At 40.5% G+C, this 27,881-nt stretch overlaps 1 protein-coding gene across 2 annotated transcripts; it reads left to right on the top strand.

Annotated features, from left to right (window-relative positions):
• Positions 1-19: 19 nt before the first annotated feature.
• hbs1l (HBS1-like translational GTPase) lies at positions 20-27,881 on the top strand. Of its 2 annotated transcripts, XM_066672390.1 has the most exons (18): positions 20-168; positions 751-816; positions 1,434-1,571; positions 2,117-2,326; positions 14,003-14,111; positions 16,013-16,236; positions 16,957-17,122; positions 17,595-17,712; positions 19,488-19,634; positions 19,777-19,851; positions 21,272-21,389; positions 22,924-22,992; positions 23,146-23,250; positions 23,643-23,733; positions 23,880-23,988; positions 24,086-24,186; positions 26,299-26,443; positions 27,039-27,881. In XM_066672390.1, exons 1-18 carry the CDS (start codon positions 126-128, stop codon positions 27,048-27,050), a joined length of 2,046 nt encoding a protein of 681 aa, XP_066528487.1. In that variant the 5' UTR covers positions 20-125; the 3' UTR covers positions 27,051-27,881. The 2 variants fall into 2 exon arrangements, with proteins under 2 accessions (XP_066528487.1, XP_066528488.1); XM_066672391.1 differs by lacking the exons at positions 14,003-14,111; positions 16,013-16,236; positions 16,957-17,122; ... (9 more) ...; positions 26,299-26,443; positions 27,039-27,881 and adding an exon at positions 2,953-5,130.

Genomic DNA, 27,881 nt, shown 5'->3' with positions numbered 1-27,881 from the left:
TATTGCGCATGCGCGGGGTGGCTGCGTTGTGGGGTAAACATGGCCGCGGTGGAGTGAGACGCGTCTGCTTGAACTTTAGCCATCGACAAAATTTAAACACGCAGAAATAACTATTAAACGAAAACATGTCTCGCCATAGGAATGTACGGGGTTATAACTACGACGAAGGTAGATTCTGCTACTAAGGTCTTTGCCTGGCTTGGTGTCAGGGAAGTGCATTTATTGACTGAGAAAATGTGAATAGTTCACTGTTAGCTTGGGTGGCACATTTAGGCCGGCGTGATAATTTTGAATGGTGTGTCACTTTATCAGCTACTTTTATGAGTTAGAGAACCTGCGAATTAACCCTCACCTTTTCTGTTCATCCTAGACCACTGGAGAATAACAGACTGACAGCTCTTTGGTCAGAAACTTGTCAGAAATGTGAATAAACATGAGGCTAAATTTGGCCTGGTTTTCTTACGAGGCGCCCGAATGTAAGCGCTGCACTATTTAAGGGGGGACGGAATGTTCCATAAATAAAGCCAACTTAATTAAACTGTTCTGAGGCTGTTATACCATTGGCATGTTTAAAGTTCCTGTAAATGAAACTGAGGAACAGATATTGTGTTCAGACAACAGCTGACCAGGCAAACAGCGCTGGCCACGTCAATGGTCCAGTTATTGTTTTTGCTGCAGTGTTATTGTACTTTGGACATCACACACAAACAAATAAAGAACTGTCCACTCTCTGCTTTGTGTGTCTCTCAGATTTTGAGGACGACGATATTTACGGACATTCAGTGGACGATGACTACTGCATCTCTCCAGCTACAGGTTTGTTTAAAATATCTAGGGTGAAAAGAAACCCAATTTCTTCTACATTACACAGTACTGGATCACTATGCTTGATTCAGTTGAGTCAGCTTCACTGGGTTGTAGGAACAACACAAACAAGACCCAGCAAGTTTGGTCGTAGTAGTTGGTCAAACATATGGCGACCTGACATTGGTTATTTTTAGCTCTTCTGTTTGGTTACTGTCTGAGATCTTTGCTTGTTCCTTTTTATACAATTTGTACTATAATGTATACTACCATGCTTGGTTATGGTGTTGGGCTCTTGTTCAGAACGACATACAACTCTGATCATGTTCAGTATTAGATACAACTGCACTTACATAACATATGCAGACATTTGTGACCTACTCTTTTTTTTACAAAACAATTACAGATAGGTAATCATCTTTTTTTCAGTTGTAACAAGATACAGATATTGTCCACAAAATATACAGTGAAGAGGCTGTTACTTTCATTGTTTGATTACTCACATAAGTTTTGACCAAATAAAAAATGGCTGCATCATTTCTAGTCAGTAATTAAAAAATAAATAAGCTGTAGTTCCCAGTATCTGTTTTTATCTCCTGATGATGAGTCTGTTTTGGTTGGTTTGGCAGCTGCTCAGTTTATATACTCGCGTCAGGACTCGAGACAAACACGGCATGTAGAGCCTCTGGAGGAGGAAGAAAATGAAGAGGAGGAAGAGACTCCAACATCACCCACTATAACACACATGCTCGACCCCTTGGAGCAAGGTATTCAAGGAATTATTTTTTTAAAATACAGATTAAGTGTTGTTTTCCATCTATCTGAGGTGTGTTTACACAGAAATATAAACAAAAATAATGTGATCTCAAACACTGATTATTGGCAAAAAATATAGTGTAGTGTCGTAGTCACAGCTGCAGGGACCTGGAGGTTGTGGGTTCAAGTCCTGCTCCGGGTGACTGGCTGTGAGGAGTGTGGTGTGTTCTCCCTGTGTCTGCATGGGTTTCCTCCCACAGTCCAAAAACACACGTTGGTAGGGGGGTTGGAGACTCAAAAGTGTTCGTAGGTGTGAGTGTGTGTTGCCCTGTGAAGGACTGGCGTCCCCTCCAGGGTGTGTTCCCACATTGCGCCCAGTGATTCTGGGTCGGCTCCGGACCCACCGTGACCCTGAACTGGATAAGCTGTTAAAGACAATGAATGAATGAGTTTAGTAAAATTTATAAACGTTTTTTTATATTTGTTGATATAAATGTACATATATTGACTGGTTGTGCTTGCATTGTCATAAAATGAAATCTGTGTATATATGTAGGTCGGTTGTACTCCTGCTTGGACCAGATGAGAACAGTGCTTGGAGACTCTGTGTCTGACTCCACATTGACCCAAGCTGCTCTGAAGTATGACTGTGATCCTCAAAGAGCTCTGGACTCCATTCTGTCTTCAGAAACCAGCAGCACACAAACAACAGTACCCAAAACCAACACCCGGCCAGAGCCCACTACAGCTCCCCCACCACAGAAAGGTACACAAACAGCAGGGATGGTGTCACGTCTCAGTGGACCATGCTGAACTCCAGGGTTTTTCCAAAAGGGGGCAAACCTTTTAAGCTTTTAGCTTGGAGCTAGTTTCATTTTAGATTTAATTAGAAATTCTATTAATATTGGTATTTCACCGCAAAATCTGGCTACGTCATTATATAAATAAACGTGTGAAATGGCAACATTATGCACACACACACGGTAATGGATTTGAAAAGGCTGTAGATTCAGCTGGTTAACATTTTTTAAAAATATTTCTTTAATAAAGGTTTTTAGAGCTTATATTAAACTCTTAACAGATATTATGAAAAAAGACCAAGTATTTTAATTAAATATTTGTACATTTCTACCCGAACCTTTTGGCTATGTAACGCATTGATTAAATGTATAGATTGCTCCTATCTTCATTAGAATCTTCTCAAGTTTCCCTTCATTTTTAAATTTTATTTAAATCTTTATCAAATGTATGACGTATTGCCTTCTTCTCTCTATCTGACCTCAACAATTGAATGGGCCTTGTGTTGTGACTTGCCACTGATCTTCCTCCACCCTCCTCCTCCTCCTCCAAACCCTGGTTCTCTTTGACTGCAATTGGCCCTCGTAAGGTAAGGAGCCATATCTCCCTCAACACAAAGCAGCACTAATATGGTTAAACACACAGCCCAAACACACACATTGTTGCAGCCAACTGCAATGCTGTCATTTAGCCTCAGGGATCTCTTAGACCAGTCTGAGGTGAAGGAGGACAAGGACACTTGTAAGAACTCAGCCCCTGCTCTGAGTGGTTTGCCCACAGGCATAGTGAAGAGTGGGTTAACTCAGGAATTGGGGGCTGATGTTGGTCAACAGAAAGCTACAGGACAGAGCTCTCTGGCTCAATTAATGGCTGAGCATGAGCAGAAGTTTGCAAATGCAGCCTCCAACACCAGCCCAAGTCAAACTGTCACCTTCCCAAACACAGTCAGCAGAGGTTCAGCTAAACCTTCTCTGTTCTGTAGTCTTGGGCAAAATACTCTTCAGTCCACAGGTCTTACTTTGGGCTCTGGTGTGCCTCCCTCTTCTGGTCTTACTCTGGGTCTCAGCACCTCTCCCGGTCTTGGAAACCTCTCTGTAAGCCCTGCCTCTTCCCTCTTGTCCTGCTCTCTGAGTAGTCTAACTTTACAGGAGCCTAAGTTTGCAGGTGTTCCAGTAGGAAGTCTTGGTAGCTTAATTATGACAAGCAAGCCACCAGAAACAAATGTGGCTTCTAGAGGTTCTGTAGTCAGCGGTCATGTTGGCAGCCCCTCACTGGCTGAGCTCATTCGGGAGCATCAGAGCAGCAGCCCTGGCCTCTTCAGCTCAGTGCCAGGTCCTCAAACCATGAGCAGCATGCTTGCTGCAAGTCCCCAGATTGCGAGTGATGTTAGCATGAGTGATACACCCGTCAGCACTTTCAGTCTCAGCTCTTTGACTGAGTGCTCTCGTTTAAAACCTCATGCAACTTCTGTTCCTCCTGGCTTTCCTGCTGCACCTTTGTCAGACCTCTTATCACAACCTCAAGCTGCGAAAGGACCACAGCAGTCAATTTCCTCCATGCCTCTTAAGAGTAGGAACGAGGAACAAGTGAGTATGAAATCCTCACCGGACCATGAGCCTCTTCCCAAATATGTCCCTCAAAATGTCGACCTGAGTGTATTGATGTCCCAGACTTCACCTACTGCTTCTCATCACCATGATAACCAGTCTCCAATCTCCATCTGCCCAAGCCCCCGTTTCCCGAGTCTGAACACGGCCAGCATTTTTGCAGAGCCGTCCGTGTTTGCTCTGACTTTGTGTTTGCGGGTGAAGAGGAGAAGGAGGCGGCACAGTGGACCCATGCATAAGGCTTTCATTTACAGCAGGCAGGTGGCAAGAGTGAAAGAAAGAGTGCAGGGTCCACCGCTTCATCACATCAGTCCATTCGCCTTTGATACACCGTCTCCAGATGATATAGTCAAAGCCAACCAGAAGAAGGCATTTACAAGAGAGTAGGAGTTCGACTAAGCCACCGAAAACTGCAAAGCTCTTACCAGCTTTCTTAAAACTAAGCAGGATTTTTTTTACATGAATGATATTGACAGTGTTTTAAACGTGTTTTTTCTCTTTCTGTAGAAATACTTTCAAAAAAGTAAAGCTGTAAACTAAATGTACAACACACACAGCATGACATTTCGATAATATTCTCAATATTTTATACAGCAGTAACATCCTCTCTTTGTTGGGAGGAATATATATTAACTGTCAAGCTTGAGTTGTATGATGTATAAATAAATCCAAACTCAGACTCTGATGAGCAGCTATAAACCACTACCACACAGAACCCTCCGAAACATAGACGTGTAGGCGCAGAGTGTGCCATATGCATTAAAAAGGCACACATCTTGCTTGTTTATGAGTAGGCAAACCTAAGGTAGTCTTCAGTATTCGTATATCAAAAGGCCGTGGGCCACTTAACCAGGTAACTACAGGCCACTGAACTTGGCAAGTCCAGATCACTGTATCATTCTCTGAGCAGCTTTACTTTTAAACGGATACTGGTATCTCTTTTAAAGCTTCCTTTTTCCTATTGTTTATAGTGATTCAATTTATTTACTATTTTTATAGCCGACTGAACCTATATTTTTGTATTCATTGGTTATTGTCGTTTGCTTAGTATCTGATCACAGTCCTTCACATAAAAGTAAGAAAGAGAGAAGAAACTGTGTTGCTCCACAGCTGTTCTGCAGCAATTTGATGTCAGGAGCTTTTCTGGTTCACCACACACAGAAAAGAAAGAGAAAAAACAGGGACTGCAGACCTTTGTGTTTGGGGAACACCTGGAAATTTTCCCTTGCGCAAATGCGTATGCGCACAAACACACGTGAATGGGATGGATATACTTTATAATCTTGAGCAGCTAATTGTAGTGTCATTTTTAATGAGCTGGGACGATGTTTTCTATTAATTTCCTATTAAATGATCTGTGATCGTTTTAATCTTGTTTTAAAGCACTGATGTACAGCTGAGAGTGACTTTGATTGATGTGGGCGTAGGCCTGAGGTTTGTGAATGTACTGAAATAAAGATTTGTCTGTTTCATATGCAGAGATTCTTATGTGTGACTGCATGGGTGGGTCTGTGTGGGTGGAGGGGGTATGTGACACTGTGTGTCAGCATGTAAGTGTGTTAATGTGCAAACCTTTAATTGGGTGTGTTAGCTTGTGGTGTTTATCACTTATTTATAATTGTGCATATACATGATGAGAATGTTTCCCCTGTGGGCCACACTGAGGTGTAAACACACCCACAGCATACTGGATAAGACTTTACAACATGTTGTCTTAGCTTTTGCTGTGGTATGTGACCAACCACAGGTGTAGATGCTCTTCAGCTTTAACTTTGCTTCTCCTCCCCACATTTACACCACACTGTACAAACCCTGCTTCGTCCTTCTCAGTTTCTTTTCTGTTTTTCTCTTCTGATAGCGTGTCTGTTTTCTCTCGAACCCTGCAGTGGTTGCACAGAGTGGTGTATTCGTACCTGGCTGGGATGAACATAATGTGAGAGATACCAATTTTTCAGGAGCCAAGAGATGTTTTTTTAAGTTCTACCTCAAAAATACAGTAGCCTCATACAGTCACCGTCAGGTTTTTCCAAACTTAAATAGTATATTTGAATAATATAGAATATTATATATGAATCATATTGTCAGATGTTGAGCTGAACACCATGAGTCATACATAAGTCAATCAATATTTTGAAAACTGTTTGGCTAAGATCTGAAGCACTATACAATAACCAGGTCTCCACTGATGTAGACCTTTGTAGTCCAATGTCTGTGAGCGTTATACCCTTCTAGCCCACATTTGTACTTAATAATTGCGTTTACATGCACTTGGGAAATCGTGTAATGGGAAGACTCAATAAAATCTCTGAAAGACACAGCATAAACCTCTTGCTGCTATTCTCAGTGAGTTCTCTACATTTGCTGCTGAGATGGAGGCAATATTTTTAAACGAGCATCTGTTCTTGGACACAGCCCATGTCCCTCTGTTACAGACGGAGACCTGAGCTTCTGGACGTGTGTTCGCTGTGAGAGCTGGGTGGGGGAGCGAGAATGTATTTTCAGTTTCAGTACAGTAAGAAAACTTCAGAATGTGTCAGAGGCAGCGCTCCACATTGTCCGGTTACGTCTGCACACATGCGCCGAACCATAAATCCAAAAGAAATCAGCGTATGTGTGTACACGGGGAATTCAGGCTAGACCTTAGACCTTTAGATCTAGATCGGAGTGTTGCTGGTTACGTGATTATTATAAATATCAGATAAGCGAAGGGATCTGATTAAGAACAGATTATTGAGTGCATGTTTTGGAAATAACAGTGTAATGTAAAGATTGTTTGGGATTCTGTGTTGGTCGTATGTGTTTTCCTGGAAGGCTACCTCATGAGTAATGTGCTGCTGTTCTGAGACGTGACACTGTGTACCTGTGTAGATGGTTCAATTAAGGAATGCAAATACAGATCATTTCACATGGCATTAAGGGAGGAAGTACTAGTGATGTGTGAACGATTCCAAAAGCGTTATAGTGCAGTAATAGCGCCTGCAAGCCACAATCGTAGGACATACTTCTTCGTGTGGCTTATCCATGTCCATGTTTGGAGGACTGTGTGAACTACATTTTTATTTTTCCACTGCTTTGACTCACACTTTAGTTTGTGAATTGCTTGCTGTTGTGTACAAGGACAGAAAACAAATGTAGTGCATGGGGTTTCCCAGGTCAAACCACTGGGCACATAGTTTGGCATCTCTTTCTGAATGTTAGTGACAAAGGGACACACAACCTTTTTTTTCCTGCCTATAAATGTACATTTTCATTGACAGTGAGTGGAACTGAGCAGCTGTGATGTTAAAAGCAAAGGAGCATTACTTTACACCTCATGCTGACTTTGATCATTTATATCTTTTTATATTTTTAGAACTATTTGGAAAACCTTAATTCATGTTCTACTTTGTGATAGCAGTTTCCTTCTATTCAAGGAATGACTTAAGCTGCTTTAATTTGACAAATGACCCTTACATCTTTTTATGCAATTGTCATATTTATGCAAGGACATTCGAGTCACACACTTATTAACTCTCTCTTTGCTGAGATAAACGTGGGTGAAAACAGGAAGACTGTTGAACTCTGATGGCCTCTCTTTCTCTCTCTCTCTCTCTCTCTCTCTCTCTCTCTCTCTCTCTCTCTCTCTCTCTCTCTCTCTAGTCTAACTCTTTCACTCTCTTGCTTTATTCACAATATCTTTCTGTCATCTGACCACCTTTAGCTTCTCCTCCATCCCTTTTTTTTTTTTTTCTGCCGCTGTCTTTTTGCCACCTACACAGGAAAAAATGACTATCACACAGCTGGCCCTCTGTTACTGCTTTTCTCTGGTTTTTGCACTTTGTGGGTTTTGCTCAAATGTAGATAGTCGTGCTCTGAAGCAGTGCAATGTTCTATAAATTGGTCATAGAGAGAGAAAGAGACATAGCCAGAAAGCCGGTGTTAGGTTACTGACCTGCCCTTCACACCACACATGCTCTGCCACCATTCACTTGTAGTCATTAACCGTACTCACCCTTGCGCTTCCTGAGTTAGTATATTAATTCACCTTAGTCTGAAATCAATACCTCCTTCTTCAGATTGACTCTAGGGATTATACACATTCGTCAGTACAAAGTCCCTAGGCCCTTCTTAACCTCTTTTACTTTAAGGGTTCACATGTGTGTCCACACTTCAGTTTCTTAGTGCATTACTATAATTACTGACATCATTTGCATATTTGTTTCACAGCAGTAAATAAATAATTGACAGTAGTTTGTGTGGTTTTATGTACCACTAACGGTCATTAATTATTTTGCATGATCATTTTCTAACCTTTTTTCTTACCGTGCCTGTAAGACCCATTTATATAAATGACCTGCTTTTGAGTATCTGTTTGGGTTTGTAGCTCATTTAAAGAGTAAGAGTACCGTATGACCTTATTTCTTTATCAGATAAGCTATAATGCTTTGTAATAATAAAATAGACCAACAGTGCAGCCGAGCCCTGCCTCCATCTACAGTGTAGTTACCCTTTAAAGTAAGCTTTATATCTTGGCAGAAATGCTTCTTATGACCTAAGATGAGCTTAAGTCACAATCTTAAGTAAATGTGTTGGGACTTTTGTGAGGTCACAAAACAACAAATGGACTGTTGGCCCTTTTTGTAAACGTTTAACATTATTCCAAATATAATCAGCAAAATTAGCCATGGTATGGCCCTTTAAGAGTTAGCAGGAGTTAATTGAGTAGTTGACTTTATTTTCTAAATATGCTCACACTTATTTTATGGATGCCAACATGGTATTTTCACAATGCTAATACTCATCAGATGTTAGCACTATTTCCAGAGTCATGATTTAGTAATCGTTTAATTATGAGCAGTTACTAATACAAGGTGTGTGTGTGTGTGTGTGTGTGAGACAGAGAGAGAGAGAGAGCGAAAGAGGGAGAATGGTGAGCTGAAAGTTTGGGGATTCCCCATTGTTTGGAGGTGATAATAGTGTCATGAAAACTGAGCGTCCATGGAAAATAAGGATGAAACAGTGTGGGGCAGATTTATTAAAGATACAGGTTGTTTTTCTTTAAAAGATCTGAGGATTTGTCCTGTTTTTGCAGCACACACTCTCTCCCTCTCTCTCTCTATGCAACTTACTGCAAGAGCGCCACCTCCTGGACCGTACTAGAAGGTAGTTTGTTTTTTCAATTTTATGGTCTGTTAACCCTTTAAACCCTTTTAAACTCAGTTATAATCATAAGCTTAATTGTCCAGGAAATGCTGAAAGACTTGTTTATAAAATGTAACATGCTCACGTACACACCTCTGGAGATGGTTTCTACTAGGCTTTTTAACGTATAAAGAAGGGAAAAAGTTGAAAACTTCACTTCACGAGTCTTAAAAGTCAGTGAAACGCTTTGGTCCCCCAGACGAGGAGGTGGGACGATTCTAATGTGTTTGCACTCTACGCGAACTACATCAAATCAACTCTGCATAAAATCAGTACGACTCATTGTATCCCTCTTTTATTGACTTATGCAAACCAGTTCAAAAATGGGCTAGGTTTTACTTCAGTGTGTGGGGTAGAGGGCACAGCAGATCCCCAAATTAACGTGAAAACCTCATTTATTTTTTTCCCCTGTAATATCCCCTTTCGGCTCTCTCTGTGTCTCACACTCTCTCATTCTCCTCCAGTGGGACAGTGAGCAACTGCCAGATACCAAAACAAAATGATGAATTGAAAGGATTAGTTTTGATCTGACCTCAGTTTTATTTGACTAGGCCTGGATCCGTTTTCTTAGGAAGAGTTCATTTACATATCCTGCTGGGTATGGGTGTGTATACGGGTGAGAGCCAGAGAATAACATTGTTTCTCATGTTGGTTCTATCTTCCTTGAGCTTGTCCTCGTAAAACAAACCTGCTCTGTCGGAATAGCCCAAATCTTATAGTATAAAAGACTAAATAATCTATTTGTGTTTGTATCTTCTGTCTGCGCTAACGGAAGGTCTTCAACCCGGTTGTCAGTGCGGTATATGTCACATATCCAGTGTCTCCTGCTAGGTGGGTCTCTTCCTATTACTCAGAACTCCAAACCTTAAAGCGAGAAGACTAGCGCAGGCTTTCTCTGAGTCAACTTACAATGATGCAAGGTCATTAGACCTCTCAGCACTCGTGGAGGAGAATGCTAACTGCATCAACTAACAGGTTTCGTTCTCCTGCGTTGGTGTACAGGTTAGGTCATCCCCAGTCAGGTTTCATACATCAGACTGTTCTGGGGAAAACACACGTCTCAGTTCTTGTTCGATTATAAGTCAGTTGGAGCAGCCTTGGACAAAAAGCCATTCACAGTGCCATTGTTTCTTACAAGATTCATAAGTGGTTAAAATATTAATCTCCTCATTTAACACTTATATGTTTAACACTTATATGTTATCCCTAAAAGAGGGTTGTGTGGCTGGCAAAGGCTTAGGCCATTTTGGGATGGTCGTGCAGCGCAGAAGTACAGACAGATCCTACTGAAAACAGCTGCTGCAGCAAATGCAAATGGGCTCCTCTTAATAAAGTGTTTTCTAAGTAAGAACCCGCAGATTTGTTTGAATTATCATGTGTTATAATTGCCCACAGGGAGTGTGGCTGGAGTATTAAAGGGGAAAAATTTATCAGGGTTTAAAAAAAATAAATAAATAAAATTCACTTTCAGTAAACATTGCATAAAACAAGTTCGGATTTCCGCTTCTTGCATCAAGCGCAGGGACTGTAAGACTGTTCCGCCTACTCATCTACGTCTCTCCAATCACAGCACTGGACCAGTGTTTTATGAGAGAGGTCAAATATGTGGTTAAACGGAGCAAAGATAGCACAATGAGTGCAGAGATGTAATAAAGATGGAGAAAATGAAAACTGAGAGGAAAGAGTAGCGGGTGAAACAGAATTCTGGACTCTCACACTGAACGGAGTGGTGGCTCGTTGTCATTTAAAGGAACAGGTGCTGAATAACAGAGCTGTATTGTTGGGGCGAACTCTGCTATTGTTTGATCCTTGTGGTGTTTTGACAAAAACGGGTCACTGATGTTTCATTAAGCTCCATAGAACTTTGTTCACTTGTCTTTGTATAAAACAACCGAACTAGCTCTTATTTTGGCCGGTTCTGGGCAACACTACACTGTAATAGTTGCTAATATTCTCAGTCATAATGGATAACGTAGCATTTTTCACTTTCAATTTGTATATTTCTGTAGAAATTTGACGTGTACGTTACATTCTGTGAAATGAACTTCCATGTTTACAACAGGGTGATGACGTATAGGTGGCTGATTGTGTACTAAATGTCTAAACATTTATTGGTGTGTATTGGGAGAGCAGATATGTTGTAGGTGTGGTGAACTGTGTTTATGTATGTGTGTGTGTGTGCGCGCAGGTGAAGGATTATCTCTACCCCCCACACCACTTCCTGGCCTTGTGGCTGTGCCTGCAGAGTCAGGTGTTCAAGTGTGTGTGTTGCGGAGATAAAAGTTGGTTTGCTGGGTGCGTGTGCGTGTGTGGGGATACTGTTCCGGCATTGGGCGTGGGGGCAAATGTCACTAGGAATGCCTTGCTCTGTGGTCCCCTAAGAAAACACTTTTGTTTTTGTTGTTTATTCAGAGGGTACGCATTTCAAAGTGCAGCAGAACGCAGAACATAGCTTTTGAAACCCAGTGCAGCCTTAGTGTTGAATCAATTTGAAAATAAATCAACTGCAATTATTCTTATCGTCCGATTTTAATCAAAATTTTTTTTATAAAATTCTGAAGATATTTCCTCACTTTTTTTGCTTGAACTCCAGTCTTTTTGCATGCTCCCACTGTCTGTTTAAATAATTTTAAAAAATGTCAACAAACTTAATAAATGCCGAGCTTCTGAACGTAAACAAACCAGATAACAGCGTTTCTCCGTTTTTCCAAAAAACGTCCCCCTTTGAGACTGAAATTTTGGATATTTTAACGTTAAAATAAAAAAAATCTATGTAAGATCAACAGAACAGAATTATATTTGTGTTAATGTTAATCATATAGATACATACAGAGAGAAAGAGTACAGTCAAGAAGTCCTAGGCTGCAGAGAAAATATTAGAATAAAACCAAATAACATTCTTCCAGTAAGTAGTTGTATTCTGTTTGTCGATGTGATGGTTTAACCCTTTCCAAATCTCACCCAGTATTATTTGAGTTTATCATAAGGTTATATAGTTTTCCCAGTTAAATCAAGCATGCTGTTGATTTAACAAATCCATATGAACAAGGAAAAGATCTGAAAACAAACTTTGTTCTTCATTCTCTCACACACACACACACACACACACACACACATATATATGCAGTAGATGTGAGCGAGTGTAACCCCCACACATGCGCGCACACCATAATTTAGCTAATTTCTATTAAGTTTCTTCGCGTTTAGAAATCTAATTTACAAGATATCTTTCATTAAAGAAACCATTGGAAGGTTCTGTAGGGAACAATAGACGGTTCTTTTGTCATCCTCAAGCTTGTTCTGAAACCTTTATTTATGTGTGTGTGTCGTAATTAATGTTCTGTCAAGCAGACAATACTGGACCTTTTCTGCTTTCCCTCTGTCAGACGTTGATGAATAGTTCAGGAGTTAAGGGCATCTTGAAGGTGGCTGGGTGTTTGCACTAAAATAAGCAAAAAAAACGTTTGACGGTCTCTGAGCTATTTTTGACCTTAGTGCTGGTTTTAATCATTTCAGAACGTGTTGAGTGTATTTTAGTTTCTTGAGAACAGTGATGAAGTAGTTTTCAGAACAGAGTAGTAACTTATGTTCCCAGGTCATTTTTATTTTTTTTGTGCATGGGGGTGTGTGTGTGTGGGTGTGTGAGAGAGAGGAGAGTGCACAAGTGATGTGTTCAGCTTTTTAACTGCAGTTATCCTGATGAGGTGTGTGTTTGCTCATTTTTTTTTGTAAAGCTTCTGAGTGAGGTTGCTGTAACGCTATTGGTGCACACTCAGTGCGTAACTGCTGTTGATGCGGACACAGTTAACACTTTCCTGGCCAGAGCGCCAGCGGCTCAGAGAGAGATGACTGGCTGTGGCTCTTAAAACTGACTCTGCAGTACTGGTATGACACAACCGGCAGAAAGCCCAGTTACCTTAGAGGGAAATGCTTTTTCTCTGTCTTTTTCTCGTCCTTTCCCCTCTTCTTGCTTTTTACTTTTGCCTATGCAGCTCATGACTCATGGATTTCAGTAAGTGAACGAAACTAAAACGGTACATCAAACACAAGACTCTAAATCTGGTCGTGTTTTTATAAAACGTCTGGGAACCTTTTGAAATCGCCAGCTTTAAGTGTGTCATCACATTTTGTCCATTTCTTATAACATAATGCCGCTGCGCATCACGTCGTTTTGACTTTTCATAACGTATCGACCAGTGCAAATGGTCCACAAGGGTTTGAAACACAACGTTATTTAATTGAATATTGAATTATATGCTTTTCTTCTCTAAAGTTACAAGAATTGTTTATTGCTTTAGTGCGAAACCAACCACCTGTTCATTTGTTTAGACCCCAGTCAAAATAGCCATTACAACAAAGTCATTTACTTTCATAATACAAACAATCCCATACACATTCAGAGGTGTTGAGCTTTCTTAAACTCCATTTTGAGAAGCTCCCATTTTATTATCATCTTCCTTGTACTTTCTCATTTCCCTATGCGAGTGGATTTTCTTGTATCCTCACAAACATCTTCTGCAAACATGAAAGCCTAAGGGCATTTAGGCTTTCTCTCAGGTTACCACGCATCATGTGGTTCTCAATTTCTGTCATTCGTCACCTTTTGGAGAGTTGTGAAGAACGAAGAACGCAAAATGTAGAAATCTGTCATTGCAAAGTGCGGTGAATGTTGGAAATACTTCAAAAAACAATGAGCACTTTCCATTGTTTACGTCACGTAGTGTGATCTAACAGTAATTCTTGTTTAAAACCCAAGCAATTGTATAATGAAAACTGAAAATGTCCATAAAACCAGTGTTAAGAATTTGCCACTTTTGCAGGAGTCTATTGACATGTAGCATTTTTCTGTGATGTAGCTAAACTCCGCGAGGCTCCGGAGAGTCGTCTGGAATCTGAGGTTGTTCCTAAAGTTGCTCGGATGACGGTCTCTGGAAAGAAGCAGACCATGGGCTTTGATGTGCCAAGGTAAATTGATACTGAAAGGGCCCGTTTCTTACATTTTTTTTTTACATGGCATTTATGCAGTTTTATAATCAGTCATTAACTTTGACAGGGTTAGTGTCCAAACTTTATTTTATGCCTTTGTTTATTTTAAATCCTCAGAACAGTTTGCAGCAACCTCTATGTATGGAAACACATGAACTGGGGACTGAATGGCACCAGGGACACTTTTAACATTTGTTTATATACAACTCTTAGTTTCTTTTAAAGGCAGCAGAGCTGTAATCCAGAATATGGCTTATTATTTATAATACAATACATACTACAAATTATTGCTATTGTTTAGCTGTTTTAATCATTTATGTCAGTGTCTTTGGCATGAGACTTAAGTATGCCTTCTAACCTCAGACATGCTCTTTCTCTCTAGAGACAAAAAAAAAAGCCTTATTATACTTTTATATTAAGTTCAAACTTAGTTAGTACAAGAGAACGATATGAGAAAGAGGACAGCATGTTTGTCTTTTCACTTTGCATACTGGGAGAGCATTAAAACCACAGGAGTGGCTGCAGCCTATAGATTATTCAGACGAGCACACACAGTCGCACACAAACCCGCAGGCTATCACCTCCCCACCTTAAACCACAGACCACACCCATAGGGGAAAATAAGGGGGGTGTGTAGTGTGTTGGGGTTTTGCAGGTGGATCAGTTTATGCTTATTGACAGTAACCCTGGAAAAACAATACTGTACTAAACTCTAAATCTTTACTATCACTTTTAACCTTTAAGCTGGAAAATGCTGTTGTTAAGAAAATAAACTACAGGCGTTCTTACAATGGCTTGGATAAATATTTGATCCCAAGGTAGAAGGCTTATTAAAATGATATAAAAAAGAAACATTTGTGGTTATTGTTGGCAGCATTGTAAAACCTTCTTCTTTTAACACTGGGATTGTCAGTGTAATAAAAGAGTAAAGCCTGTGTTAATTACCTGGCTCATGTATTTGGAGCACCATCCACTCAGAACGGTTTATATTTGTGACATAATGGGGATTACGTTTAGAAGGAAAATGACACACTGTTTAGAGACAACAAGAGGTAGACAATTATGCTTAAGCATCTCAACTCTACTACACCACAGGGAACAAACTACATAGCTCATATCATCACACCATACATTGAGAGTGACTTGTGGCAAGGATGTATCTGACCCATTACTTTATTTATTTATTTATTTATTTATTTATTTATTTATTTATTTATTTATTTTTATTTATATTTTTTTCCCGGTGTCTGATTCAGCCCCAAATCAATATCAGATTAGTCCCATCTCCACTCAACTCCTGTTAACAATTAAGCTGGCCCTGTTAAGCATAATATATCTTCAGAAAATATAATGAGCGCAATTAATAGGGTCAACTGTGCTTATCTAGGACTTGTTAATCTAGGTTAAGGTTTCTCAAACTTAGCCCTGATCTTAATCATTACTGAAGGAACAGAAACAGGGTTCTGAGATTAGTCTAAAGGGACAGTTTTCACAAAACCCTTAACTCATTAAATGAGATTATAATTAAAAGTTGTATTAAGTCATGGCCAATTTTGACTTAACATTCTTATGTATGTTTACATTATTCATTCTGTTCTATGTTGAATAACTATTAGAATTAGAGAAACGAGCTAAATGAGCTTGTCATATAATCAGCATTTAGCTTTTCTAGTAGAGAAAGGATAACTTTAGAAATACATCGAAAAACTGAACTGTAGCTGCGACACATAGAATCCCTTAACTAAGCCATGCGTAGCCAGAAGCATCTTTAATTACTTCAGGGCATTTAAGGAGAAGCTCAATCCTTTTAAAAATAAATATACATGTAAAATGAATGAATGTATATGACTAAATATAGTTTGGACTTGTTTTCTGCATAGCTCTGAGGAAAATGGTGTTACTCCATCCGTACGTAGAGGCCCAAGCCCAGAGGTGATGACGGTGCCAGCCCCAGAGACACCTTCTAAACCCACGAATGCAGTGGAGGACAGTGTAACCCCTGCCACGCTGCGCTCTGCCAGCAAGAATAAACAACAGCTCAACATTCGGGCAGAACTGGAGCAGAGGCAGGGGGGAAAACCACTGCTCAACCTGGTTGTCATAGGCATGTTTTCATATGACTCTTCATCCATACTGCTACCCATCCACACATTTATTGTAACTTGAAGTGGCGGTGTTGAATTTTTAGTGAGTTCTAGATAGACAGACTTTTGAAAAAATACATTAATAAAATAAATAAATAAATAACAGCACATTTTACAGTTTTATGTTCCCAGTAGAAAAGTATAAGATTTAAGATTAAGGCCAGTGGCATGCAGTTTCAAAAGTGATGAATGGTATACCCTTCCATTATGACTAGCTGCTAAAACAGGCAGCCAAGCTATCGTTGCTCTGGACTGTTACCTGCAGCATAATGTAATGTTCCAGTGCTAGTACAGGAGTACAGTACAGTTGTTACCGGTATAGTAAATTAGCCAGATATCATGCTAACTTTTGTGAATACAACCATCTAAATAGAAACCTGACTGAGTGAATATTTCTATACCTACTGGGATATGAGGTATGATGTTAGTTTCCTTGAGGTAAAGCCACATATATATATATATATACCCTGCTCCACTCTTTCTGTCCTTGCAGTAGACAGTGACATGTATCTCCTCTTAAATGGGTTAAAGCCTGAATACACTTATCCTGATACAAATGTGAACTTACATCCTCTGAAGACAAGTTTTGACCGACCTCTCTCCGAGTACTCATCTGCAGCATTGAAACTAATTGTGACTAGTAAGTAATAGTTAGGTCTTTTAATATTTGCTCTGTGTAGGTCATGTGGACGCTGGTAAGAGCACACTGATGGGTCATCTGTTGTACTTGTTGGGGAATGTGAACAAAAGGACCATGCACAAGTACGAGCAGGAGGCAAAAAAAGCTGGAAAGGCCTCTTTTGCTTATGCGTGGGTACTGGATGAAACTGGAGAGGAGAGAGACAGGTCAGTTCATCTCCAATACATTTTTAAATATGTTAAAATATATGCTGTGGTTATATGTTTATGACGAATACGTTTCTAAGTACATCATAGCTATTGACTCGTCAAACACATAAGTACATACCTTGTTTATATGTACAGTAGTCTCAAAAACTGCATAATAACACACAGATGTCAACCCATTATGACTTCATTTTAATTATTTATTTAATTTCACTTTTTTGAATCAGTCTGCCCTTGAATAGTTGACTGAAAAATACATGTTTTTTATTGCCTTTTTGAAATGTATCACTGTGTTTTGCTTCTACTCTTTTTTTTTTTTTTGCCCATGCCAGCCTCTTGTTCTAGAGCATAGTGTGTACATCTATTGTAATGCTGTATATTTGCAATTTACACAAGCATTTATTCAAAATTCTGCAGCATAGCTCTGTTTTCTTCAAAATTCTCTCTGTTTCACTCACTCTCTGTCTCTCAGAGGTGTGACCATGGATGTGGGGATGACCAAGTTTGAGACCAGCTCCAAAGTTGTGACTCTAATGGACGCTCCGGGACACAAGGACTTTATTCCTAACATGATTACTGGAGCAGCACAGGTATTTAAAAAAAAAATCCTCCCACTGTAACTGTCCGTTGCAGAGTGTGAATCTGCATGTATTTGAGAATGAGCTTATTGACTCTGCTAAATTTGCTTCTGAAAGTCTCAATGAAAGCTTCACTTTGTGGGATTAGGGTGCCACTAGCATCAGAACTCTTTGTATGAGTGTGTACCTTGTGTTTGGGTTTGGGTACTGCTGTGTGAATGAATGAAATTACTCATATTCTACTGGCTGGATTTACTCATTTCCTTGTGAGCGGCTGCTGAGTCAGGTGTTTTGTAGAGAGAAAGTGGTTGTGTGTGTGGCTGTGTGTGCACCAAGAAGGGGGTTCAGCAGGGAGAAAGTGCGTGTGAGGATGGGTGTACGACAAGGGTTAGAAGGGTGGGAGTTTGAGTGAGAGTTAACTCTGACTAATCTGATGACTATGCAGTTTGCAGAGATTAAAACATAATTAGAAATGTATGCATTTTTAAAAGAGATTTGATAACTAATGTAAGGCAGGTACCATATTGTGAACACGCATTTTAAAGTACAGAGGTCCTAAAATGGAGCCTTCTGAAACCTTACTTGAGAGGCATTCGATGATTTATTTCCATGCTATGCAGTCTGCCTTTACAAGCATTTCTGAAAGAACAGATTGTACCTACAATTCTCACTGAATTATTTTTTTTTACTGTAATAGGCTGCCATTACTGCTGTCAGTTTGTGACATTTCTTACCTCTTAAACATTCCATAATCAGCAGTAAATGGTGTTATTCAAAAGTTGTTCAAGGTGTTTTGGAACCACAGCAACTCAGCCATGAAATGTACAGAGTGGGTTCACAGTGAGTAAAGTCAGCAATGCTCTGCTCACTCAGTATCTGAGTTACAAATGTCCTCTGGTATTAACATTAACACAAAACTGCATTCAGCCCTTACATCACCAAGCACAATGCCAAATGTGAGTCCAATGCACAAGTCTGAGTTTGGTGAATGCCAGGAAAACGTCACCTTCCTGACTGCATTCAGGCAACTGTAAAGTTCTGGAGGAGGGATTTTTTTTTTCAGTGAAAGGAAAACTTAAAGCTTCAGCATAATAAGACCGTTTGGGCAGTGGTATGTTTCCAACTTTCTGGGAACAGTTTGTGGATGGTCTTTTTCTGTTCCATTAAGACGGTGCCCCAGTGCACAAGAAAGGTGCAAATAATACTCATTACATGAGCCATACTGGTGCAATTAAAATTCACTCCATGAGCCACCCTGGGGCAGTTAAAACCTAGTTCAGGAGCTGTACTGGTACTATTAAATTTCACAAGCCACTTTGGTGCAGTTAATACACACTTAACAAGCTGAAACTGTGCAAAAATTACTTGCTCTTTGATGTGCATTGGTGCTAGTTCACTCCATGAACTGGCCTGGTGCAATTACAACTCAATGCTTGGTCCCACTGCGGTGTGCCATATATTACCACGTATGCCACAGAAGGTTTTGAAAATATGTGATGGTATAACATGATACTGTACAACCCTATGGTGTTTAACATGAAAGTTTGTGTGTGGTGTGTGTATTTGTAAGAAGATTTAGCAGTTCAAGTGGTGTATATGGGTGTTAAACCACTGATAAATGTGCGTTTCTAGGCAGATGTTATGTGTATAACACTAACGTGTGGATGTGTTTGTAGGCCGATGTAGGTTTTCACGTGGTGGTATGGGTGTATAACATAGTCTGTGTGTTTGAAGGCAGATATGAATGTGTGTATAACACTAGTGTCTGTGTGTGTCTGGGTTTATAGGCAGATGTTGCTGTTATGGTGGTGGATGCCAGTCGAGGGGAGTTTGAGGCCGGGTTTGAGGCAGGTGGGCAGACGAGAGAGCATGCCCTCCTGGTCCGATCACTTGGCGTCACACAACTCGCTGTTGCTGTCAACAAGATGGACCAGGTGGGTAACCATGGTGACCACAAGGTGGCATTGTAGCCATGGCGATGTCAATCATACTTTAATATGCCTCTGAGAACTCAGTCACTGTCTTTCTCTCACACGCTTACACTTACATGTGCGTGTTTGTGTTTGATGAACTCAGGTCAACTGGCAGCAGGATAGATTCCAAGAAATCACCTCCAAACTTGGTCATTTTCTGAAGCAAGCTGGATTCAAGGTAGCATCCCATGCAGTTGCAAGTGTTTCTTTCTTTTGCTGTTGCGCATGTTTTTCACACTGAGATTGTTGGCTTTTTAGAAGCAAAGCATTTCACAGAACTTGTAACTCAATAGCTCATTCACTCACATACACTTTTTTAGGAGCAGCTACAACGGGCAACCACAGTGGATAACGTGTGTGTGCGCAACTACAATGCGTTTTTCACTGATTTTTATCTCGTGAATGATTCATTTGATACCAATGTTTTTGTGAAAACCTCCTTTTCTAAATGACTAAAGCTTCAAAATACCAGTAAACCTATGTTATATATATGAGGCTCTTTAGTTTGACATACGTTATGCTGATTATTATATCCAAAAGTGTGTTCAATATAGTGCTGGCCAAAAATGTTATTGTGATAAGTTATTTTCCATATTGATTGACCTTGATATTTATCACAATAATAACATTTTATCACACTATGACCAAGGACATGTGTGTGTGTATATATATGCACACATAGTATGTACATTACTCGAATATACTCAATATATATTAAATAATACTTACAAGCACTTGAATTTAGCCTATTTTTTTCGCGCCTATTCTTGTTCACGTTCATGCCGTCTCCTATGTTTGTTTACCGTAATAGCATGAGTATACGCACCTGATAGCATGCAGCTGGCTGTGTAACCGGGAATAGAAATAAAGGTTTATTAAGCTCTATTACCCAAAGCTTATCATCGTTATCGAGCAAATATTTATCACAAAACAAATCAATATCGTTTTATCGGCCAGCACTAGTTCCATATTTATAATGGATAATGTACACACACACACACACACACACACACACACACACTACTGCACTATGGGCTGTGAACACTTACCCAGAGTGGTGGGTAGCCATTCCCAGCAGTTGTGGGTTCAGTGCCTTGCTCAAGGGCACCTTAGCCATGGATTAAGGGAGAAGGACAGACAATTTTCCTGGGAATTGAACCTTTCAGTCCTAAGCCCTCTTCTCTAACCATTAGGCCATGGCTCCCCACTGTTTAGTTGCATTTATTTATTTTTTAAACATCCTATTAATGAGGAATACTTCATTATTTACAATCATTTACAGCCACTAGAAACTCTAAGCCACTCAATGTCTAAGACTGAGGTTCAACAAGTTTTTTCTTTCTTTAAAAATGTACACATTTTTTGTTTTTTAGGTATTTTTTTAAAGATTCAAGTTTAGTGTGCGATGTTTTTTTACCATCCGTAGCCAGTTTGACTTTCAGAATGACTGGACTGGTAAAAAATTCTTTTCTTCTGTTAGTTTCATTTAAGATTTTTTTTTTTTCATAGTTTAGATTCATTTGAAGATAGTTTGCTTGCAGCAATATCAATGTAATTAGTCATAATAATGGGTAATAAATCTTGTAATATTATTGCAGGAGTCTGATGTTTATTACATCCCTACAAGTGGCCTTTCAGGAGAGAATCTCACCACCAAGAGCAAAGAAGCACAGCTCACAGCCTGGTATAGTGGACCATGCCTTCTGGAACAAATAGGTGTGTTTGGTCACTTCCCTGGTAAAGACAGGTTCTCACTGGCCTTGTTTTAGGATTGTCTGCCTTTTTTAATCAGTGCACAACTGTCAGTAATTGCTTTTCAGTACACGTGCGGTACCATTTTATAGATAAAACTGGGATTTTTCCATCAGCTAACCTGAGAGTGAAACCACAGCAGCACCCATTGTCTGTGTATTAGTTTGCGAAGAGGACAATTTCAATTTTTATCTTACCCGACAAATAGCAATTAAAATGACACAGCACCTGCCTGATATGATGTCATAAACAAGTGTTTACTCACTGCTGCCCTCTAAACGTTTTTTAAAGACACTGACTGCTGCATGCTCTGAACTAGAGTGTGCTGTGTGTAACTCATTCTCATTTAAAGAAGCAGGAGCCAAAATGTTTAGACAGGGGAGAATGGTACCTGATCTTTTTTATCCTTGTGGTATTTTGACCAAAGCATGTTATAGATGTTTCAATAAGATCTCAGCGATATATGTCAACTTTAACAAACATTACTGACTGATGCCCTCAAAAAGTTTTATTAAAGACACAGTTTTAAAAAATGGAGCAGTAAAATAGCAAATGTCTAAAACTCAAGCTTGTCTGCCTTGCTTCTGACTGCTGCATGCTCTGGACTAGAGTGTGCTGTGTGTAACTCATTCTCATTTGAAGGAGCAGGTGCCAAAACAGGCTGTTATGTGATGTTTAGACAGGGGAGACTGGTACCTGATCTTTTTTATCCTTGTGGTATTTTGACCAAAGCATGTCATAGATGTTTCAATAAGACCTCAGCGACATATGTCAACTTTAACAAACATTGCAGACTGCTGCCCTCAGAGTGATATAACACCAGTCAGGTTTTCTGCTTTGTGTAAGAAATATATTTGCCTCAAAGTGAAATGTAAATGATGGGAAAAAAAAAATTCTACACATCAGTTTTTGTTCGCAATGACATAAACATATCGTGAAAACAGTTGAACGACCGTGGAAAAATATTGAGATCCCGTCCCCTCTAGTGCGTATAATAAGAGTCAGTGGGAAATTCTACTCTATTTTTTCAGGAGCCTTTTTTTTATATACGCTCATCTTCTTTTCATGTTGGTAAAGTGGAAGTTTATCAGAAATAGATTGCTGCAGTGTTGCGCGTGAAGGTGTGAACTTGATTGTAGCTGCGTGGGTGTTTGTATGTGCATGCCTATGTGTGAACGAATGATAATCTATGTAGTAGAGATTTTCACACCAGCAGGTGTTTGTGATACTGTGAACACTGATGAGGCAAACAGAAAACACATTTTCACCCTCTTGCGCACTCTGTCTTCTGCATGCTCTGTTACTCGCTATCTCTCTCGCGCTCCCTTGACCTCTCTCTGCCTCCCTGACTTCCTCCTTCCGTCTCTTTATATCCTGTATTTTATTGCCTTATAAGTAAACATAGAATATGATAAGGCATAAGCAATAACAGAATTATTAATTCTAAACGTTAAAGTAAGAAACAGTGACAGATATGTCTTGTTCTTTCTCTCCGCAGACTTATTTAAAGCTCCCAAGAGGTCAGTGGAGAAGCCTTTCAGACTCTGCGTCTCAGATGTCTTTAAAGGTTAGTCCTCCACATTAGTGCCAAGCTTTACGAATTAAACAGCTAATGCTCACACATACAGATTTCTTCCATACCACTTTTTCTTTCTTCAGTAATGTGGTGAGTGGGAATGCAGTGGTATGTGTGTGTGTATAACAGTGTAACTGCTCTCAGATCAGGGCTCTGGGTTCTGTGTGACGGGGAAAATCGAGGCTGGGTTCATTCAGACTGGAGACAAAATGTTGGCCATGCCGCCCAATGAGACCTGCACAGTGAAAGGTGAGACAAACCTAGCAAAGAAGAGGCAGTGATACTTTTTATTTTTCTCCTCCTTTTTCCTTTTTGACATCATCTGAAAACGTCTAATACCAGAAATTAAGGAAAATGCATTAAATTATATCTTGTTAAATTGACTGTAAATGTTTTGCTATCTCCTGCAAAGACAGAATCAGTTATTTTTAAATTTACACACACAAAGTACGGTGTTGGAGGTTCCAACCCCACTCCTGCACCCTAGTACACCAGTGTGTTAGTCCAAAAACAAAAAACAAAAAACCCTTTCTTTAAACAAAGGGCAAATAAGGTCACAGTGGGGCTTTATCAAATTTAATGTTGCCCTCTTGAGGTGGCTTGTAAATAAGGCAGGTAACCACTGATCTGTTGTTCTGTAGGCATCACTCTCCATGATGAACCGTTGGACTGGGCGGCTGCTGGTGACCACGTTAGTCTCACAGTTACAGGGATGGACATCATTAAGATGAAGTGAGAACAGTTTATCACTGGGTTTAAAAAAAAGAGTTTCTCTGCAGCAGTTGTGTATTTAAATAGACATAGGTGTGTTTGAACTTTCCTATACCTCCTCTGTCTGTCTCCCGTCTCATCCATCTTTCTCCTGTCTGTCTGTCTAGTGTGGGTTGTGTCTTCTGTGACCCTAAGGAGCCCATTAAAGCCTGTTCTCGTTTCCGAGCCAGAATCCTGCTGTTCAACATTGAAGTTCCAATAACGCAAGGCTTCCCTGTGAGTTCATGACGCAGCTGAGTTTGTGTTTTGTTTTTGACTGTTAGTTTGAACTTGTATTACTATAAAATCTGTATCTCTTTTTTGTGGTTCTCAGGTGCTGTTACATTATCAGACAGTTAGTGAGCCTGCCACCATCAGGAAACTAGTCAGTATATTACACAAGAGCAGTGGAGAGGTTCTGAAAAAGAAACCAAAGTGAGTATGTTTTGTTAGCAGTGGGGAGTCTTTTAGGGAACATTTTTCTTTGTGTTTGGTAATAGTCATTTCTATTTTTACAGTTTTATAATTAATTCACGATATGCTTTTCAGACATATGGAAAATACAATGTAAATGTGCAGTGTGTGTGTGTGCTGTTACTTTAAGCGTATTGCATGCTAATGTGGCATTTCACCCTCCCCTTCCTTATGTGCAAATTTAGTTGGAGCTCACCAAGTGAATATGGATGAGAGAGAATAAATTGTTTCAGAGGAGTGTGGGAGTGGTTTTAATTTACAAAACTCATTGTACATTAACCCACAGTAATTTGCTAATTGCAAAGAAACTTAGAACATGTGACAACACAATCAGTCTTTTAGCCACTTGTTAAAAAAATCCACTCCAAGAAATGCATGGGAAGTTTAATGCTGAATTATGTCCATAATTTTTAATCACAGCTTCACTAATAGAGACAACATTAACACCTAAACAGACTGTTATCCCTGAAACATTTGTAATTTGCATCTCATATGGCAACACGGGCAAGTGCTGGAAAGAACTGACTTTTTATATTTTAAACTGTCGAAATCATGGTTCCAAAACTGATTTATTAATTTATTCATTCATTATCTGTAAGAGCTTATCCAGTTCAGGGTCGCGGTGGGTCCAGGGCCTACCTGGAATCATTGGGCGCAAGGCAGGAATACACCCTGGAGGGGGGCGCCAGGTCTTCACAGGGCAACACACACACATTCACTCACACACTCACACCTACGGACACTTTTGAGTCGCCAATCCACCTACCAACGTGTGTTTTTGGACTGTGGGAGGAAACCGGAGCACCCGGAGGAAACACACGCAGACACAGGGAGAACACACCACACTCCTCGCAGACAGTCACCTGGAGGAAACCCACGCAGACACAGGGAGAACACGCCACACTCCTCACAGACTGTCACCCGGAGGAAACCCACACGGACACAGGGAGAACACGCCACACTCCTCACAGACAGTCACCCGGAGGAAACCCACGCGGACACAGGGAGAACACGCCACACTCCTCACAGACAGTCACCCGGAGGAAACCCACGCGGACACAGGGAGAACACGCCACACTCCTCACAGACAGTCACCCGGAGGAAACCCACGCAGACACAGGGAGAACACGCCACACTCCTCACAGACAGTCACCCGGAGGAAACCCACACGGACACAGGGAGAACACGCCACACTCCTCACAGACAGTCACCCGGAGGAAACCCACACGGACACAGGGAGAACACGCCACACTCCTCACAGACAGTCACCCGGAGGAAACCCACACGGACACAGGGAGAACACGCCACACTCCTCACAGACAGTCACCCGGAGGAAACCCACGCGGACACAGGGAGAACACGCCACACTCCTCACAGACAGTCACCCGGAGGAAACCCACGCAGACACAGGGAGAACACGCCACACTCCTCACAGACAGTCACCCGGAGGAAACCCACACGGACACAGGGAGAACACGCCACACTCCTCACAGACAGTCACCCGGAGGAAACCCACACGGACACAGGGAGAACACGCCACACTCCTCACAGACAGTCACCCGGAGGAAACCCACACGGACACAGGGAGAACACGCCACACTCCTCACAGACAGTCACCCGGAGGAAACCCACGCGGACACAGGGAGAACACGCCACACTCCTCACAGACAGTCACCCGGAGGAAACCCACGCAGACACAGGGAGAACACGCCACACTCCTCACAGACAGTCACCCGGAGGAAACCCACGCAGACACAGGGAGAACACACCACACTCCTCACAGACAGTCACCCGGAGGAAACCCACACGGACACAGGGAGAACACACCACACTCCTCACAGACAGTCACCCAGAGATTAATTAAATTAATTTAATTAAATTAAAAGCTGAAAATAGGTATTTGTCAAATCTTTAAAAAAAAAAGACCTGTTATTGGGGTGGATTTTTAAATTTATATCTAGACAAAAATATTACGCATTATGATGCTGGAAAACATATTTTCTGAATTATAAAATGTTACCTTTTTGACATCCAGAATAATACGGCTCCATAAACAATGAATGTTGTATGTAGGTGTTTGAGTAAAGGCCAGAACGCTGTGGTGGAAATTCAGACACAAAGACCTGTGGCTTTGGAGCTCTATAAGGACTTTAAAGAACTGGGGCGCTTCATGCTTCGATACGTTGGGTCAACCATCGCTGCCGGGGTCGTCACAGAGGTAACCCTACTTCTCATGCCACAAAATCTTTACTACATAGATTACTATTCATTCACACACGCAATGCACATACAAACACCCACACACCTAGAATGATGTTCACACATTCATGCACACACTGCTGCAACGGTCTCTATCTGAAAACCTCACACTTTACCAACATGAAATGATTAGGATTTCAAGATGAGTGTATAAAAAAGGCTTCTGGAAAGTAATAGAGTAGATTATGATATGCCTACTAGACTTGTCAACACACACACACACACAAATGTAAAACCTTGTAAAAGAATGCCATCAGCAATTCTCGTACGCGTCACACCCTTTTAGCAAATTTCAATCGCCGTTTTGTTCAGTTTTTAATTCCACACTAATTGTTATTAGGGTTGTTTTATATAAACGGGGGCTGAGAGTTTTATACGAATATTTTAAGAAATACAGCTGCTCCGTAAAGGGCATGTGTAAAGATTGATGGCACTAATACAGACTCAGATTAGGCTCAGACAGATGTTATATTTGTCAGTCTCATACAGAACGTACACTAAAATACATGAGGTTTTCTTTCATACAGTAATTTCTTTTCTGTTTGTCCTTGTAGATTAAAGAATAAGAATAACTTCACACAGCATCCTGATGGACTGAGGAGCCTCTGAACAGCCATGCAGTTCCACCCGGACCTACTTCCAAATTTCACCAAATCTTCCACATCTGGCTCTGCTAATATTGTAATATCTAAAGGTTCATCCGAGTGTATGTACACAACACTTCAGCCTAAATTCACTACGTTTTTCCCTCAGTTGCCATTAACATCATCATTGTAAACAGACATCTATATACTGCTATGTATTACCTGCCTTCCATTCATTAATTGCGTCCCTGATTAACAAACCGAAGACGAATATTGTTTTATTATTATATTTACATTTGTTTTTATTAAGCACATAATCTTATTTTGATTGAAAATACAGGAGAGAAAAGGGCACTTCGTCTGTGACAGGGTGATGTTATTTTCAGGAAAAATGAGGAGTTATTAATTAAGGGCTCTGTTATCAGAGATGCAAGGAATATGGTGAATATGCATCAATCTGCAGTTTTCTCTTTACATATCACCTTCCACTTACACTCCTGCTGCTGAACACGAACGAACTCGGACACGAATGACTTCTCTGACACGTGGCATCCGTCACGGCAGCTGCACTCGTAAGAAAAGCTACACCTGTGCTTCTGATATCAACAGTGGACTTGATCTGACACTAGAGGGTGGAGACAGTAAATGAAGAAGACTGGGAAGCTGTTGCCGTAGCACAGTGAGCGAATAGGAGGAACTGAAGGACAGCTTTTTTTCTGAACTGCTGTGTGCGCTGGCAGCTTGGGATCTCCTTGAGAATGTATGGTTGGAATTTATTGAAGCTGAACCAACTGAAAGGTGCTTCAGTGAAAA

Source organism: Hoplias malabaricus, chromosome 5, assembly GCF_029633855.1.
Source record: "Hoplias malabaricus isolate fHopMal1 chromosome 5, fHopMal1.hap1, whole genome shotgun sequence".
NCBI lineage: Eukaryota > Metazoa > Chordata > Actinopteri > Characiformes > Erythrinidae > Hoplias > Hoplias malabaricus.
This window is presented reverse-complemented; position numbering and strand designations above follow the sequence as displayed.